Source organism: Carcharhinus amblyrhynchos, chromosome 22 (genome assembly GCF_965287045.1).
Source record: "Carcharhinus amblyrhynchos chromosome 22, sCarAmb.v2.hapA, whole genome shotgun sequence".
NCBI lineage: Eukaryota > Metazoa > Chordata > Chondrichthyes > Carcharhiniformes > Carcharhinidae > Carcharhinus > Carcharhinus amblyrhynchos.
This window is the reverse complement of record NC_137345.1, coordinates 11,810,752-11,830,209: the sequence shown is the minus strand read 5'-3', so window position 1 is coordinate 11,830,209 and position 19,458 is coordinate 11,810,752. Positions and strand designations below refer to the sequence as shown.

At 39.0% G+C, this 19,458-nt stretch overlaps 1 protein-coding gene across 1 annotated transcript in view; it reads left to right on the top strand.

The window, feature by feature from the left end:
• The window catches only part of nucks1a (nuclear casein kinase and cyclin-dependent kinase substrate 1a), a 36,766-nt gene extending 19,486 nt beyond the window's left edge, over nt 1–17,280 (top strand). Inside the window, exons 6-8 of the mRNA XM_080209880.1 lie at nt 10,106–10,261; nt 13,299–13,454; nt 15,993–17,280. Coding sequence (XP_080066006.1) covers nt 10,106–10,261; nt 13,299–13,454; nt 15,993–16,216 — 536 coding nt within the window. The 3' untranslated portion in view covers nt 16,217–17,280. The remainder of the gene's footprint in view (nt 1–10,105; nt 10,262–13,298; nt 13,455–15,992) is intronic.
• Nucleotides 17,281–19,458: the final 2,178 nt, after the last annotated feature.

Sequence of the window (19,458 nt, the reverse complement as noted above, 5' to 3'; positions counted from 1 at the left end):
AGTGTGGAACAGGTAAACCTGGAATATTACTTCAAATTAAATCTAACCCTCACTCTTACATTTTCAATTCCCTAAATTAAACAGTAAGATTAACATCAGGCAGTTTCTAGTGCACTATGGGCAACACTTGTGATGGACTTCTGGGCAGATAAACCATAAATGTGTTTAAGAAACATAGCATGTTTGAGATGGGGAGACTGTTGATTTTTTTTGACAGCGTGGGCTAGAATGAACTTGTATTGAGCAATTTTGTTTTTTCAATTTTAATGTTTACTTTTCATTATGCATAAATTGTGAACACTTCATTTAGAAATGGCAGTTTTAAACAAAATTTGTGTTTTCACTTCAGACACTTGTATCTGTTCCCTCCTATTCCCACTTTCTGCTAATTGCCTTTTCACACCTCTTCCGAAAACATTAATGTTTTACCAGGTTTTAACTCCATTCATTCAAGCCTTTCCTCCTGTCCTCTGCCAATGTCCAGATATACACTTGCAACGTGAGGTTTCCTAATTGATATGATCCAGTGTTTTTACTGTTCCGTTCCTGATATTGATGACACTTATCACATTTGATGTGATGAGGTAATTCAGCACTGACTGGGAATAGAACCTGAACCTTCTGGTCTGTTCAACTATTTTCCTCCAATTTTATTTCTCTTGCTACATAAACTTTTTCTCACTGGGGTAAATTCTACCCTAGGTGCCATTCTACAAGTGCTAGCTGTGCTCAAGTGATCTTTTATTTGTACGTCAGTCCTGGTGAGCGGTGGCAGGGTACTCTCTCGAGGACATTTCTAATACTGTCCTCATTTGCATCATCTTGATTTCTTCCAGTAAGAATTGACATAAAACATTAAGGAGCAGAAGTGTGGCAAATTTTCCCTTTACTAACCAAGGGATTATGCATTTAGCTGCCTTGTTGCTGTTATAGCTGTAGTTTATATATACAAAAACAAATTACGTACTGACTTTTATGGTTTGCTGTGACTGAGCAGTAGGTGGGGGACCCATTCTTGGCCCCCACAAATACTGATGTAAATGAGGAACAAGGAGATGTATGTAAGCACCCTGTTATGACCCCTGTAGGTGCCAGTAACCTTTTAAAAATGCATTTAAATTTCCCAGTGACTGAAAAAGAAGCACAGGGCAAAGTTTCAAGTTCTAAGATTTTTACTGTAACTAACAAACTAAAATCAACATAGCTAGTAGGTACCTAATGAATCAAATTAAAGAAATGGTACAGGAAGTTAAGTTATTAAGAGGAGGCAGAAAGTCTGCAATAGTACGTAGACAGATTATGTGAGAGGGCAAGCGAGATGGAGTATAACATAGGTGTGTGTGAAATTCTTCATTTGGTGAGAAGAGGAAAGCAGTGTACCATTTAAATGAAGAAAGATTGCAGAACTTAGTGGTACTGAAAGAAATTTATGTCCCGGTACATGGCTCACGAAGGTTATGCAATACAGCAAGTGATTAGGAAGGTAAATGGAATGTTGGCCTTTATTGCAAGAAGAATGGAATAAAGAAGTAAGGGGGTTTGCTGCAGCTGTACAGGGCCTTGGTGAGACCACAGCTCGAGTACTGTGTACAGCTTTGGTCTGCTTATGTAATACTTTAGAAGTACTACACAGGATTACTTGACTCTTCCCTGGGACAAAGGGCTTATCCTGTGAACAAGGATTGATCAGGTGGGTCTATACCTGTTTGAGTTTAGATGAATGAGAGGTGATCTTATTGAAATGTATAGGAGCTTGAGAGGGGAAATGATAGGGTGGCGGATGTTTCCAGATGTGGGGGAGACTACGAGTAGGCTTCACACTGAGATGAGAATTTTTTTTTCTCTTGTGGGTCATTAGCCTGTAGAATTCTTTTCTCCCAGAAGTATGGGAGGTACGGCCTTTAAATTTATTCAAGGCTGAGCTAACTAGATTTTTGTTAGGCAGGGGAGTTGAGGATTGTGGGGTGCAGATAGGAAGGTTGAGCTGAGACAGCAACCAGATCAGTTATGATCAAATTGAATGGTGGAGCAGGCTCGAAGGACCAAATGGCCTACTCCAGTGACCCTATGCATTAACTAATTCAATTGAAGCAAGCTGCACAAAAACATTTTACTTTTTGCCATGCTGCTAGAAACAATGTAACAAAACATGATTAAGTCCCCATTTATTCGCAGCTTTCCAGCAGGTTCACCTTCCCTACGACACCAGTTTAAAACTTCCCATGTCCTTCTAAAATTATGTCTTTCAGCCTGAGAATTCCAGACCTGGCTCCCACCAGCAAGACCCCCTTCATGACGACGACACCTACCATCAGTCCTGTTCCCTTCCTTTCAAGCAGAAAACCAACTTTTGTCGCAACTGCTTAGTTGTTAACACAAAAACAGTAGCTGTTGCTTCCCCTTTCAGTGGTTATTTCTTTCTCTATCTTGTATTTAATGTGCCTAAAAAGCAACTCTTCCCTTTTTTTGTTGAGGTGTAAAAACTGTCACCTGATTTACAATAGATTTTGGTTTGGGTTTCTTTCCCCATGACAACTCAACCAAGTGAGCCTGTTTCAAGACAGAGCGTGGTCACCACCTTCCATTCAGGACATTGTTTCTTCAAGTTAAAAGAGATGTAACTGTCTTGAAAGCTTAATGTCCGGAACACTTCCAACATGATTAAAGTCTGAAATTTTATATACGGGGAATTAAATCTGTGTTTCCTCTGGTATCAGTGTGTTGATGTGATTCACCTCACCACTTAGAAAGTAGTTGTATAAACTGTACAGATATAGGCTGGAATTCTCCGGTGTCTCATGCCCCACTACCGCTGTCAGCGAGAATGGTGAATTTGGCGCTCAGCCGAATTTCCGTTCACAGCAGTGGGACCAGAGAATCCCAACTGCAGGCAAGGCCAGGGAATTTGTGGATGGTGTTCAAGTTTGTTATGCACCGTTATTTTTAGAGTTTAGGTAATTCCTGCTTTGCCTCAAGCAAGAGGTTCACTGTGCATTACCTTGGGAAGAGGGAATCACTGCTGGTTCCACACTTTCTGGTTGGATGAAGGAGGATGGAGATTAGAAATGATTAGCTTATGGAAGAAACTGAAGCAGTGAAAATATCCTCCACATGGATGTTTTAATGTAACCTTTCTATTGAAAGTGTTTTGCCAATCCATCAAGTTTAACCTTTTGATAATTTTGTTCACAAACAGTTTTCTTCAGAATAGCTTTTGCCGTGTCATGCATCTTGTTGTTCAGCCAATGTTTACATGTTGTTAAATATTTTGAGTCAACGGTGATAGGGATATTTGCTCACCATGAAGAGGGTATAGGGTAGTAACTTGTCAAGTATTTTTAGGATGCCATCAATTGAGCAAGAAAAATACAGTTTATCATTTGACCCTTAAGATGCTGCTTCCTTTAAAGACTAGTGGCTGAAATGTTTCTAATATGGGTGAGGGAGGAAAGGTCTCTATTCCTAGGACTAAACTTGCATCTCTCTAATTTTTGTACTCTCTCTTTATGTCCATTCTGAACTTAGCTGATCTGTGAGACCCACCTCCTGCCCCCTTCAACCTCAATCCCACTAAACTGCTGGTGACATAACTTTCCCTCTTGCTCCCCATGTTAACTGAAATCAATGGTTCTTTCTCTCTTCTGATGCTTCCGTCTTCCCCCTTTAAATCTGCTGTCTTTATCCCCCCAGCAAAAAGAAAAAAAGATCTTTGACCATGCAAACTACCATCTTTCCCATCCAGAGTCTTTGAACATGTTGTCACCTTCCAAATCCCTTTTTTTCTTTGAAACCCTCCTAAGATGTCTGTCCTTGTCTCAGTACTGAAATGGCTCTGAAAGATGCAAATACTATCCTGTGTGATTTCAGAAAAGATAAACTACCTCTCCTTGACCTAACTGCAACCTTTGGCACAGTTGGTTACACCATCCTCTGAAGCCTTTATGCTGTGTTGAGCTGAGTGAAGCTGCTCTCAAATGGGTGTTTTTACTTAATCATAACCAAAAGATCAGAGTCATAAAGATTTACAGTATGGAAACAATCCCTTTGGTCCAACTTGTCCTTACTGCCCACTTTTTACCATTAAGCTAGTCACAATTGCCTGCATTTGGCCCGTATCCCTCTATATCCATCTTACCCATGTAACTGTCTAAATATTTTTTAAAAGACAAAATTATATCTGTCTCTATACTACCTCTGGCAGCTCATTCCAGAAACCCACCACCCTCTGTGGAAAAAATTATCCCCCTTGTATCTCTCCCCTGTGACGTTAAACCTATGCCATCTAGTTTTAGACTTCTCTCCCTTTGGAAAAAGATGTTGATTATATACCTTATCTATGCCCCTTATTATTTTATAGACCTCTACAAGATCACCCCCCGAGCCTCCTGCACTCCTAGGAAAAATGTCTGTCGATCTAGCCTCCTCTTATAACTCAAACCATCGAGTCCTGGTAGCATCTAGTAAATCTTTTCTGACTCTTCCTAGTTTAATAATAACCTTTCTATAATAGTGTGACCAAAACTGTACACAGTATTCCAAGTGTGGCCTTACCAATGTCTTGTACAACTTCAAGATGTCCTAACTCCTGTATTCAATGTTCTGACCAATGAAACAAAGAATGCCAAATGTTTCCTTCATCGCCCTGTCCAGTCCGCTTATGAGCATGCACAACTACTTTTATCACTAGTGTCACACAAGGATATATCTATGCCCCTTTTTATTTCATATCTACGTGCAGCCTCTCAGCAACATCATCAGAAAGCTGTATTAGTTTTCACATGCACACTGACACAACCCAACCCTAACTCAGCGCTGGTACTGGCATGAGCAGAAACTTGCTCCAATTTTAAATTTAGGAAGACTGACACCATTTTTTTCCATCTCTGCTCCAAATTCTGTTCCTTAGTGATAACTCCATCCTTCTCCCTGGCAACTGAGACTAAACCAGACTGTTCACAATCATAGTGTCATATTTGACACTGAAATGAGCTTCCAGGCACACGTTTCTGCTGGCTACCTATTTCCACCTCTGTAACATTGCCTTACTTTGCCCTTGCCGCAACATATCTGAAACCTTCACTCATGTCTTTGTAACCTCTAGACTCAACAATTCCAACATGCTTCTTCCTGCCGCTCAGATTCTATCCTCTATATGCTTGTCGCCCATGTCCTAACCAGCATCAAGACCCACTCACCTGTTACCTCTGTCTTTGCTGACCTACATTGACTCAAATGATGTCTTGATTTTATAATTCTCATCCTTGTTTTCAAACAGGGCCTTGGATAACCTCCAGTTCTACAATTCCCTGAGATCTTATCTAATTTTGACTTCGTGAGCATCCCTGATTTTAATTGTTCCGATGTGGGTATGCCGGCGTTGGACTGGCGTAAACACAGTAAAAAGTCTGACAACACCAGGTTTTAGTCCAACCGATTTATTTGATAATGGACTCACAAGCTTTCGGGGTTAGTCCCTTCGTCAGGTGAATGGAGAGTTCTGGCCTCAGACAGAGCATATAAAGCACAGACAGTTTAGAGATTACTGATTAGAATGCGAATCCTTACACCTAACCTGCTGTTCAAGACCTGAAGTGGCTGACAATGTGAGCGGAAGGAGCACTGATCACAGGTTAAAGAGATGTGTATTGTCTCCAGACAGTACAGTAAGTGAGGTTTTGCAAACCCAGGCAAGTCACGGGGGTTACAGATAGTGCGACATGAACCCAAGATCCCTGTTGAGACCGTCCTCATGTGCAGAACTTGGCTATCAGTCTCTGTTCAGCGACTCTGCGCTGTCGTGTGTCGTGAAGGCCGCCTTGGAGAATGCTTACCCGAAGGTCAGAGGCTGAATGCCCGTGACCACTGAAGTGTTCGCCAACAGGAAGGGAACAGTCTTGCCTGGTGATTGTCGAGCGATGTTCATTCATCCGTTGTCGTAGCGTCTGCATGGCCTCTTGCAACTCGGCCAACATTGTCTACCTGATACGTTGCAAGAAAGGATGTCCCGAAGTATGGTACATTGGGGAGATTATGCAGACGCTACGACAACGGATGAATGAACATCGCTTGACAATCACCAGGCAAGACTGTTCCCTTCCTGTTGGCGAACACTTCAGTGGTCACAGGCATTCAGCCCCTGACCTTCGGGTAAGCATTCTCCAAGGTGGCCTTCACGACACACGGCAGCGCAGAGTCGCTGAACAGAGACTGATAGCCAAGTTCCGCACACATGAGGACGGTCTCAACAGGGATCTTGGGTTCATGTCGCACTATCTAACCCCCGTGACTTGCCTGGGTTTGCAAAACCTCACTTACTGTACTGTCTGGAGACAATACACATCTCTTTAACCTGTGATCAGTGCTCCTTCCACTCACATTGTCAGCCACTTCAGGTCTTGAACAGCAGGTTAGGTGTAAGGATTCGCATTCTAATCAGTAATCTCTAAACTGTCTGTGCTTTATATGCTCTGTCTGAGGCCAGAACTCTCCATTCACCTGACGAAGGGACTAACCCCGAAAGCTTGTGAGTCTATTATCAAATAAATCGGTTGGACTAAAACCTGGTGTTGTCAGACTTTTTACTTTAATTGTTCCAGCATTGGTGGCCGTGCCTTCAGTTGCCTCGGCTGAATAGACTGGGACTTTTTTCCCTGGAGCGTAGGAAGTTTAGGGTGATCTTATAAAGGTCAATAAAATAATGAGAAGGATAGATAAGATAGATAACATCTTTTCCTAAAGGTAGGGGAGCTTAAAACTGGAGAGCATAGATTTAAGATGAGAGGGGAAGAGATACAAAAGGGTCCAGAGGGACAATTTTTTCCAAACTTTGGCATTCCCTCCTTACATTTCTACCTCTTTATCCCAGTTTTCTTCTTTAAAGTACTACTTAAAACATACCTCTTTGACCAAAGCCTCGATCATCTGCTCTAATATCTCACCATGTGATTTGTTTTTATTATGCTCCAGTGATGATGATTTATTGCATTAAGAGTATCTAAACACATTTGGTCTCATTTCTGCCCCCCACCCCCCATGTTTGTATGCTTCTGCTGTAGACAATGTGGCTTGTAGCTCAGGCAAAATATACCAAAGTTTTGAAGGATAATGGGTTTCGCTTTCAGAATGAAACAGAATCATTTATACTACTTTGTTCACACTTCTGTTGGCTGGTAAACTTGTATGAGGAGTGTTTTCATTTGGCTTTTTATTCAAATGTTTCCTTCATTGGCCTTTGGATATTTCTGTTACTACTATAGCTCCTGCTATAATGTTTTTCTCAAATTTGAGCATGTTGGCCCAGTCCCTCTGTGCTGCTTGGCCCCTATAAAGTTTAATAATTTTTCTGGTTTATGAAATATTTTACTTTGCTTTATAGGGAACTTAAGTAGTCAGTTTCAGTTCAGATTTTAAGGTGGTAATTCCACATTCAAACCATGCCCTGGGCAGTGAAAGTTGTTTTGACTTAATATTTTTATGATTCTGAATTTGTCTTTTATATACCATCTTGCTGACTAGTAGAAACTCTACCATGATTTGTGGCCTTGTTTACTGCACTGTTACCTTTCTTGTTTATCGATGCATTGTAGTAGATTTCATTTTTGGAGTGAAATAGAATCATTTATGCTTATTTATACATGCTGTTATCTCTGCTCTGCTGTTGGCTAGTAAACTTGACCTGTATGTGGCATAATTTCAGTGGGCTTTTTATTGATAAGGCCAGTGTTTGTTGTCCATCCCTAATTTCCCACGAAATAAGGCCATTTCAGAGGGCAGTTAAAGGTCAACCATGTTGCTCTGGGTCCAGAGTTGCATAGCCACAGGTAAAGATGGCAGATTTACTTCCCTAAAGGACATTACAGAGCCAGATGGGTTTTTATGATCAATGATAGTTTCAAGATCACTATTACTGAGATGAAATTCCATCTGAGTTGCTGTGGTGGGATTTGAGCTCCTGTTCCCAGAGCCTGGATTACTCGCCCAGTGACATTACCACTATGCCACCATCTCCACATACATTAAAGAATGGCAATGATTTGCTTAGTTTTCTGTTATCTGATTCTAGGAGCTGTATTAGAATTACAAGATGACCCCCATGACTTGGCTTCCACTCCTGTGGAGGAGGCAGAGCATTGAAGAGAACTGCCAATTTTAAAAGCAAATTTAGCAAATAGCCTGCAATCTACCACACTATTTGCTATTTCAAGCTCCTCTGTGCACTGACATTAAAGGGGCAAGTCAGATTAAGTACCACTCCACTTCAATTAAACATTGCTCAGAGATAGGTTGAGATATGGGGTATGATTGCAATGACACATGGGTGAATTAGTGATTGTTTTAAGGAATAAGAATTTTTTAAAAATGTTCATTAATGCCTGGTCCTCTTCACCTTCATGATAATTCTGCAGCTGATTTTTGACACATTGCTTCTTTGCAGCAATTTGACTTCTTTTATACTTGCTTTTGATTATCTGATTTGAGTGTCTTTTACTGAGGAGATAATTTTGTTTAATCTGCTTTCTAGCAAATCAGCATTTTGTTACCTAGTAATTTCCTGTGTTGTTTGGTGTACATTTCTGAAGCATTTGGGAACCTAGGTCAAGGTGTGGTTTTCTTTGCTGAGCTCCAATCTCTTAACTGCAGAACTTTAGTGGAATTTAAGATCTCAATTGGTTTAATTCAACAGCATTCGTAGGTTCCCTTGACTGTTCAATGTGATAACCACCTGGTCACCAAACACATGTTTATCTCTGGAAAATAATTAGTGTGTATTTTTTTTTGAAGGAAAATATCAAATTGAAACTGGGCAAATTGATGCTAAGATCTGGGTGGTACTATTGTGGAGTGCTCTGCAAACATAAAGTTATCAAAACGCATTTACCTCTGGGGGGGGAAAATATGCCTCTCTTGCTGAAAACAGTTGTACACCTCTACTGTTTAATACTAAATGGTGAAACATATGAATAAACAGTGAAATGAGAATATATTGGGAAATGATTAGAAATGGAATCTTTCTGCAACCTTGAACAACACAATGCATTAGTTTCTTTTTGTAGTTGTGTGGAAAAGCTGTACAAGAGAACCTTTGAGTGAATGACATGAAGTACTTTAAAAATTGTAATTACACTAGTATTAAATGAATTACAGTTTTTCTTCCCCCCACTATCCTAGCGACCCTCTGTTTTCACTGCAATTTTTTGCAGTAGTCAAGTTCAGAAGATTACTGTGATTGACAAATGGGATGAAGGCCTCTCAATATTGCTAATTATAACAATCCTGAAAATGATTAATCAATTCCAATCAATTGCTTAAACTTATTTTGGCCACAGAAACAGCGTGCTCATATAAAATCAATTTTTGTTTGCAGTTGACTCTTGAGTGTTAGCGTACCCTAGGCACCAGTGCACTTGATGGATACGGTCACTTCAGAAACTGACCATATTAGATTTGTGAATTTATTGTTTGCCCTTTGACCAATTTCATTTCTCAGTAACTTACCTGCTGATGACATTATGTATTGCAGCCAGTGAAGCTTAAAATTTATTGATTTTAATGGTCACTGCCATGTGGTGATGAGGCTGTTGGGCACATTTTAAAAAAAAAAAAGCACACTAGAAACTCCCTGATGCTTCTGAGCTCGTCTCTGGTGATGGGTTTGCTACAGTTGACCTCTGGAAGATTTGCATTATGTCCCTAATAAGCTAAAGCATAAATACCAGCATAGCTGGTTGGGCTGAATGGTCTGTTACTACCTCATATCCTACGCAAATCATCACATTGTGTGTACCATTTGCCCTTCTGAGTGAAGGTTGTCAACCGTGTGAACATCAAGTCATGTAGGACATAACTACCTGGAGAGGAAATGTCCTTTTGCTCTGAAGTTGGGTCACATAAGTACGGTGTAGTAGCACTCCCAGTTAAATTTGTGAAATTGTTTTCCCCATACTGTCCGCCAGCCATCCCTTCAGCATTTGAGTAAAATTACCGTCAGGATTTCAGAAGATGTAAAGACATTAAGTATCGCAAGTGTCCATAATGTCTGCATGTACAAGCACTATGGATTTAAGTGACATTAAAATTAAATCAAGTGTTAATTTGCATCATTTAGCAGGGGATGATGAGAGCGAAGATGAAAAAGGCCACAAAGATGGTCGGCAGAAAAGGCAAGCTGCATCTAAAGCTGCAAGCAAACAAAGAGAGATTCTGCTGGATGATGGAGGAAGTGAAGAAGAGCATGAGGATGATGAAGAGGCTGTTCAGGAAAGTGAGTAATTAGATTTGTGCAAACAACTTCAAAAGTATTTCTAGCATGGTAAAATTATAATTAGACCTTCTCTTTGAATGGAAAGATTGTCGTACTGTCCTCTAATCAAGTATCCTTTATCCAAAACTCTTGAGGCCAATTGTTTTTTGACATTCAGATTTTTCTGTTTTTCGGGTGTGATATAGCTATCATATATAGTTAGCCCATGCATACTTACAATACCCTATGCCAAAGCTAGCTATAGTCTATACATATGAGATTGTTTCTCCATTTGCCAACTTTTTCACACCCTACTTCTCACCTGTTATCACTTAATACACCTATAATACAATATCGCATTGCTTTCTTAACCACTCTGTATCTCTCACTTAGTTGCCTCACAGATGCAGCATAGTCAATTTCTGCAGCAACTCCACTTTCTTAGCAATTGGTTATGAATTATGTTTTTTTTTCTCACTATTACCCTGAAGGATACCTGATCATTTTTTGTCACATTCACAGTGGAATAAAAGCACTAAATAGCCACAAAAATCACAAGGTACGGCAAGAATCTGGTGACTGTAAACAGTGTAGCCAAACATCTTAACTTGCTGGTTGGGTCTTATTGGCAAGATTTGTGTCAGCCCACCTTAGGGACCATTTAAAAAAAAGTTTGGTTTTTAGATGTATGGATAAAAGAACATTCAACTGAAGAATATCTGAGGAATCGTGATGTGTTTCAGACCAGGAACTCCACGGTCTCCATTGAGTTAACTGATCATGGCAGCAGTCAGGTGCTTGGAGGAAAGATTAGCCACGTGAGTGGCAATGAGCTTAACCTTAGTTCCATCTATAGGTTGAAAAAATGTGTATCACATGTGAGGGCATTTGACGAAGGGAGTACTCCTTTGAGATTATTGCACGCAATAGAAGGAACGACAACTTGGAGCAGTGAGGAAAACAATAAGTTCCATTAAATTACCTAACCTGGCTTACTTTGTGTTGTACTATTAATGTCATCAAAATGACTAGATCTCGCTATCATATTTGGTTTTAATTTTGAGCCATGGTTAATGTTTCATCAATGGCAAGTTGCATTTAATGAAATGAATTAAATTCATCAGTTTAATAGAGATGGTAAATTTAATGAAGTGAAGTGCAAAGGTGCAGTAATTGGACATTTTTTTGAGGTGGAATCAAAATCCTGGACAGTTTGTGTTAACAGGCTTGTAATTAAGGTAGAGCATTTTACTCAATTAATTCTTGTAGTTTTATTCGTATGTAATCCTATATTCTGCATCAGAAACTCTCAGAAAATCATTCTGGTTGTAAGTAATGCTGTGTAGTTATGTTATAAAGTAATGTCAATAAATAGTTCTGAGATCCTGTCAGAGTTCCAGTATTATGGTGCCAATTCTACTGGTAGAGTGGTTTACACAGTGCCTGGAGAATAAAAATACTGCACGCTCTTTTCTGCTTGCTACAAGTTCCCCAATGACTGCGCAAATTATCACAAGCCAGCCAGGGGAAAACTACATGCTAGACCTATTGGAGTCGGTGTCTGAGCTTATTAAAGCAGCTTACTGCTGGTGAGATAAGTACTGTTGCTGATTCAATTGGAAGTACTAATATGTGCTTATTTAGGGCTTGACTTAACAGTTGTCTAAGTGCTCAGTAATTTTAGGTGCTTTTCTGAGTACTTTGGTATCATTTTTCAGTCTTGATGTTCATCAAACTGTGTTTTATTATATCTTGTCTGTCATGGTAAAGTGACTTTTAAAATTTTTGCTTTTAAACTTACAGAAGTCATAAAAAGTAAATTTTGAGTATGCATTTATTTCTGTGCCAGTATATGGTTTTAAAAGACAGGAGCGCCACTCATCATTAAAATGTAAAGATGCAACACATTTGTTGCCAATACTGAAGGGAACATTTGGGGCCTCCTTGTGGCTGCAGTTCTAACAGCTTCATTTATTGTAAATTTAAGTAGACCTGATGGTGCAGTTAGAGGTGGCTAAAATAAATGTGGATTTTTTTTCTATGAATTTATATGGTTCATATTTGAGAATAATCATATGCATTTGCTAAATAGATTTGACCTGGACTCCAGTGATTTTTGATGACATAATTTCAGGAAATCTCCCAATAATGAAAAAATGGCCGACACTGCTTTCCATAAGTGCTTCTAAACATTGACTTTTCACTACATTTTTGCATAAATTACCATACTCTTGTGTGGCAAGCGAGATTCCTATTTGAAAGTAGTGCTTCTGGATGGAAGCAAATGCCAATCTGAATCAGATTCCAAAGCAGAACAAAGGGTCTGGACTCAAAACGTCAGTCTTTCCTCTTTTTACAGATGCTGCCAGACCTGCTGAGATTTTCCAGCATTTTCTCTTTTGGTTTAAGATAAAAGAGATTTATTTGGATGAATTAATACCTTTTTCCCCTTAAAGTTTTTTAAGAGGGGTATAAAAGGGATTCCAGAATATCCTGTTCTGTCTGTAACGTTGGAAGCTATCCAAAGGTCCGGTTCAATTTCAGCTGCTGTGGACACTAGTTTCACAGTTTTATTGGCAAATAGTAGGGAACTTTCAGCTAGATTTTGTGTCCAGATTTTGTTAATAGTTTTGATCAGTAGAGGCTTTTCAGCCGAGGCACCTTCTTTATTTGTTCTTGTCATGTGGGTGATGCTGTCATTTGTTGCTGTTGCTCCTTGCCTTAACAGCAGAGCAGGTAGCTATGGCATATTCCTTTTGAGTTTTTCTGGTGATCAGAATTTCACTGGAATTCAGTTTCACAGCTTGTCGTGCTGACCCCCCCAATTCAGAGTTTGTGGATTTCCAGTCCAGCGGTATAACTGCTCCATCACTTTGCCTCTGTGCTTAAAAAGTATCAGCATAGATTTCATGGTGGTGTTTATGACAGAAGTCAAAATATTTCAGAATCCTAAAGTTAAATGTTTTATTTAAATGCTGAATGGTGTTTCAGTGGGACCAAAATGAAAAGAAATGATGCTTGTGTGGCTGAATTTCACCACTCTTCGATATTGTTATAGAAGGGGATTCTGGAAGTGACGCAGACTTTTATGTGGAAGATGATGATGACAGTGACTATGAGAGCTCTTTGAAGAAAAGCAAAAAGGGAAGGAAGACTAAAACAGTACCTGAGAAAAAGGAAAAGAAGACGCCCAAACCCAGGCTTAGCGCTACAGGTAAACTGCGTATTATTAATGGGAAAGTTACTGTGCAGGAGATTATCTCAAGTCTTTTTTGCGTAAAACAAGCTTCAAAGCAAAAGACCATAGTGTTGTTCACCATCAACAATGTAAAAGAGGTAAATGAAGTACTTGGTGATCCCAAGTTTAGCTTTTAAAATAATGATGTCAGGGAAAGAAGGAATCACCTGAGTGGGGCAAGAAGTTCCACGGTGTCTGGGTTCTATGGGGAAAACTGATCAGAAGCAGACAAGTCTTCAATTGTACATGCATGAGATGGTGTATTTAGAGCTGGACTTAAAGGTAAAGAGCACTGACTGGCATCGATCAGCTGAAAAAAAAGGTTATATTGTAGAAGATTTGTTTGGAAGTTAATTCAGATATGTTGGGGCATTGTGCTCATTCTGACTGGTTACTATTGAAGAATTCCCATGACTGAAAACTACTGTTTGCCAGTTTGTTCCTTGTTGGAAAAATAATTTGCTGGTTTTGCTTCCATTTGCTATTACTTTTGCACTTGTGTAGTTTTGGGCACTTGGGAAATCAAAGGATATTGGGTTAAGCTAGCAAGTAGAGTTGAGATAGAAAATCAGCCATGTTCTTGTTGAGTGGCAGAGCAGACTCCTTGGGTGCACCTACTCCTGATTCTATTTCTTCTTTTCAGTTTGCACTGCCGCCAAGCTTCAGAGCATCTGGACAAACGTCCTTTTTGTTTCAGAAGGGATAGTTAAAGCTATAAAAACTAAATTTGGGAAAGGAGAATTAATTCTGAGATTATCCCTCGGTTGTATGTTCAAGCGTGTTTAATGATTTTAAGTTCTTGTGAAATATATTAATGTCAGCTTGGAGTTTTAACATAATTTTTCTTTTCAGTTTCCTCAGCTCTGCTGAATTAAAATGTAGATGGATTTGCAGTGATATGTCAATCTACTACAGGGTGATACTAAAATATGGTTCTGTTCCTCCAGAATTTAAGTCCTTGGAAAAATAGTTGCACACAGTAATATGCAACTGTGCTGTTGCATGGCCAAGAATTAACGTAATACCTCAGTATTCAAGATATTCAATTATCACTTTGATTTTTGAACTACTTTTAATGAGATTGTATAAAATTTAAGCAAAGTTCTTTTGATCTTTTTATTGGCTCCTATCAACATATTCAGCTGTGCATATTTTTACAATTTTAAATTAGTAAGCATAAAATTTTAGCAAAGCTTTTAATTATGCTGCGTTTTTATGAAAAAAATCATTGTGTACTGTTGGCTTTTGCTTTCTCATTTCAAAATAATTGTTAACTGCTAATCTAAATGATTGAAAAACTACAGTCCATTCTTATCTCAAAACTGTGTTCTTTTTTCATTCCTGTTTTTATGTGGTCTTATTCTGGAGGCACATTAGTGTTAGCACAGCAGGGAAAAAGTTATCCTTATGTTAAATGAACATCACACAGCTGACATGTAGTTTTCAGGCAGCCATTGAAGCTTTGGGCTTGTGTGCCCATTGTATGGATTGGGGTTAGAAGTGGACTGTCTATAAAATTTATACTAAAGGTTTGAGCTTAATGTTTTGGGAAGCCTGCTGCGTACTTTCTCTCAGAAAGCAAAGCGCCATTTTGTTCTGAGTGTTACAGTTCTGTATAGTCATGACCAGAAACTGTTGAATGACCACAAGATATAGGAGCAGAATTAGACCATTCGGCCCATCAGGTTTGCTCTACCATTCAATAGTGGCTGATATGATTCTCAACCAGATTCTCCTGCCTTCTCCTCGTAATCCTTGATCCCTTTATTGATCAAGAACTGATCTATTTTTGTCTTAAAGACACTCAAAGACCTGGCCTCCACAGCTCTCTGTACCAATGAGTTCCACAGGTCCACCGCCCTCTGGCTGAAGAACAACCAATCCAATGCCTTTATATTTCTATGCTGTAAACTGGCATTACATCATTGAACTTCATTCTTCATTTTAATGTTTTGTCATATCGGTGCTTTAATAAATGGGGATGGTTTTCTAATAAATCATTTACTGCAATTCTGTTTATGCTTCCTTGATGAATATAGTTAAATGTTAAAAGTATAAACCTCAGTTGAAACACAAAGTAGGGACTGTCATCCTATTCTATATACATTGATCTCTAAAGCAACCTGGTGAAGTTTATCAACAATTTAACCTTCGTTTTTATTCTCCCAAGTGTTTCCTTTATTTGACTGCTTATCCACTCAGATGTGGGGGGCTGTGATACCTAATGCTTGGAAGTTGCATTTATGAACTCCAGTATCCAGTATGCTGCTTACTATATCGAATGGGATGTCTCAAGCTTTCTGAAAATTTTCTTCTTTTTAAAAGCACAATTTATTTCCAGTGCCATTGTTAGGCAGTGTTTAAGTGGGGTAATCCTTTTGCAGTTGTATTTAAGTATTCCATGCTTTTTGACCTGAGGTTGGAATCTGAATTTGACTGGTTTTGCCTATTTGTCATGGTGAAATTCTGAAGATTTTAATATAATTATCTGTTTTGTCTACTTTTCCTTCTAAGTTACCCCTGCAACTCCTAGTCCAGTAAAAGGCAAAGGAAAGGGGCGGGTTGCTACCACAAAGGCATCACCGCCTTCAAAGGGGCAACCACCTGAAAGCCCTGCAAAAGAGTCAAAGAAGGAGAAGAGTCCTCCACCAGAAACAAATGAGGAAGAGCCAGAAGATGAGGAGGAAGAGGAGGAGGAGGAGGAAGAGGAAGAAGAAGTTAATTCTGGTGATGACTGAACAATGCAAGGGGATATTTTTTTATATAAGTAGGGATAGAAAATGACTTCACTGACAGCTTGGTTCACAAGGTTTAGACAAAAGACTTGTATGTTTTTTCAAGAGACTGTCCCATTGTGTGTCCTACAGACCACTTATAGAATCAAATCATTTAAATTTGGCTTGGCATTTTATGGGAGTTGCTTTGATCTTTTCAAAAATTAGGAACTGTAAACCTAGAATGATGTCTAGTATTTTTTTCAAATCATCTTTTTTGTGATGGCATATCAAGTAAAGTTGTGAAAATCTGACAGCACTACAAAAGTTGTGCCTCAAAAGTCAGATGAGGGCAAACTCTTTTGATGTTTTCATTTAAGAATCCTCAGTTGCAGCATCTAACTCTTCTGTACAAAAAGGGCAAACCAGATGCAAACTTGTAATGCACGAGTACGTTTATATAACAAGCAGATCGTTCATCTTTTGAACATTAGCAAAAAAAAAATCTGCAGATCATTTTCTTTATCTCCATTGTACTCTCTATCTTTCCTGTGGATTCCTTTATCTGAAATGTTTCACAGTGGAGTTTTTTTTAAAAACAGAACAAGATCAAAGACTCCTGTAAATATACTATCAGCTTAACTATCTCAATCTTGTAAAATGTAGGTGCTGTACATACATGTAGCCAAATGATCTAAAAGTTTAGATGTAGCTTCATTTTAAAAATAGGTGTAGATTTTGCTTACAACCATTTTACCTTAACAGAATAAGTAAGTGTTTCTGGTGACTTAAAGAAAAGCATCTGCCAACAATGCAAACTGATTATCATCTCACCCAGAAACTTTAGTATCTAAGTTTCTAAAATCTGTCTCAATAGCATTGTAGTTTTTCACATGCAAATCATGAGTCAGTCAAGTAAATAAAAGTTGTCTTAAGACGATTCCATCCATTTTAATTGAAAATGTGAACCCTTGTTGCATCTTTCTGGCATAACTAAATATCAGATAGTCACAAATGTATTGTTCCCTGATTATTTCAGTCCATTTATTTGGTTCCTCTTTCAACTAATTTAGTGGTATAAGTTTTTTTTAAAGAAACCTGAATATTATATTTTTAAGGTGTCTTAAACTATATGGGTCTGCCTAGATTTTTTTTTTAATTTAGAAAAATAATACATTTTGGGGTCTAAAAGGAAGCTATCTTTTATAGTTCAAATCTAAACGGTTCATACATGGGCAATATTGCATTGCAAGCAATGAATGTATCTAAAATAGTCTGGTCAAGCTGTCCCCAGCAAATGAGTGATGATATGGGATGCTGCAATCCTGAAAAGCTATCGCAAAATTGTCAATGCCAGTCGGACCTTCCTAGAAAAACAAAGAAGCCAGGAAAATAAAAAAAACTGCACATCACCAAAAAACCACCCGAGTCGTCAGGTCAGATCTTGTGAACTAAATTGTAATTTTTTTTTGCAGATTGAAATGTTTAAAAATGAATGTGATTGAATCCTGAAAAAAACTGCGCAATTGTTTGTCTGTATCAGCGTTTTGTTAAAGCAGCCATATCTTTGTAAGTTACAAAAAAAAGAACTTGTACAGCCAATTCTTATGATGTTAACATCTAATTCACCTGGGCTTTCAATTTCTTTGGTTTTTATTTTCGCTACAGAACATTAAATGTCTGCTGGTGTAAAATGATTTCTTCGAGCAATTATTTTGGAGGTGCTGAAAAGGGGTAGTTAAAGGTGTGGGAGCCAGCTGTTGTGAAACATAATATTCTATTGGGAGCAGTATAACTAAACATGTTTAAAGTTTGTTTATTAATCACAATTACGTTAACACTGCAGTGAAGTTACTGTGAAATTCTCCTAGTAGCCACACTTTGGCACCTGTTCGGGTCAATGAACCTAACCAGCACATCTGTCCGAATGTGGGAGGAAACCGGAGCACCCGGAGGAAACGCATGCAGACAGTGAGAGAATGTGCAAACTCCACACAGACAATGACTCAAGCCGCGAATCGAACTTGGCGTTGTGAAGCAGCAGTGCTAACTACTGTGCTACCATGTTGCCCCTAATTATCCTGCACTGTAAGGATTCTATGATGCTAAAATAAGCTATTTGATCCATCGAGTCTGCACTGACTGACAGAGCATCTTACCTAAGGCCTATTTCCCATAACCCCACACACTTACCTGCTAATCCCCTTAACCTACACACATTGGGATACTAAAAGGGCAATTTATCATGGCCAGTGCACCTAACCGGCACATCTTTGGACTGGGAGGAAACTGGAGCACCCGGAGGAAACCCACACTGACACAGTCACATCTGAGGCTGGAATTGAACCGGATCCCTGGTGCTGTATAGCAGCAGTGCTAACCACTGTGGCATCTGCTTACAGAAAAGAAATATTTATGCATCTATTAGCTATAACAATGGTTTGCAACCTTTTTGTTTGCAGGGCATGTTTTTGAATAGATTAATAAGTGCAGACCCCTCTAAATTAAAGTAAATAATATGAAAGTGCCACATGAAATATTTTCAGAATGTTCTTAAGGAAACAGGTATTGCAGGTATCAGTAAGGTGGGTGTGTCTGCTCACTGAATTTACCTTTGGGGTTCTGTGTTACACACATGACAGCAGTATTCCACTTTTAGCTTGCACAAAGTCGGCTTCTGACTGCTTACGCTTGACCACTGCACCTTCCTGACCGCCATGTCCGCTCATGAGATCAGCAAGCACTTCTGCATTATTTTGCAGAGTATCGTCCCAGTTTGAGAAGCATTGTGCTAGAATGTTTGATGTTCACTGATTTTAAGCATATATTGTTCATATGACACTGCTGGAGCTGCAAGGTGTTCAACATGGATATACAATACAAAATCAATTTCCTGCGCCCTGCCCTCCTATGATCCCCAAAATGAAACATTTCAAGAGATATGTTCCTGAAAGTTAAAACATCATTTATTATTGTCACATGTATTGGGATACAGTGAAAAGTATTGTTTCTTGCACGTCGTACAGACAAAATATTATTCGTGGAGTACATAGGGGAGAGGGAAAGGAGAGAGTCGCAGAATATAGTCACAGTCATAGGATGTGGAGAAAGATCAACTTAACGTGAGGTAGGTCCATTTACGTGTCCAATGGCAGCAGGAAAGAAGCTGTTCTTGAGTGCATTGGTACGTGATCTCAGATTTCTGTATCTTTGAAGAGTATGTCTGGGGTTCGTGGAGTCCTTGAGGCAGTGGGAAGTGCAGACAG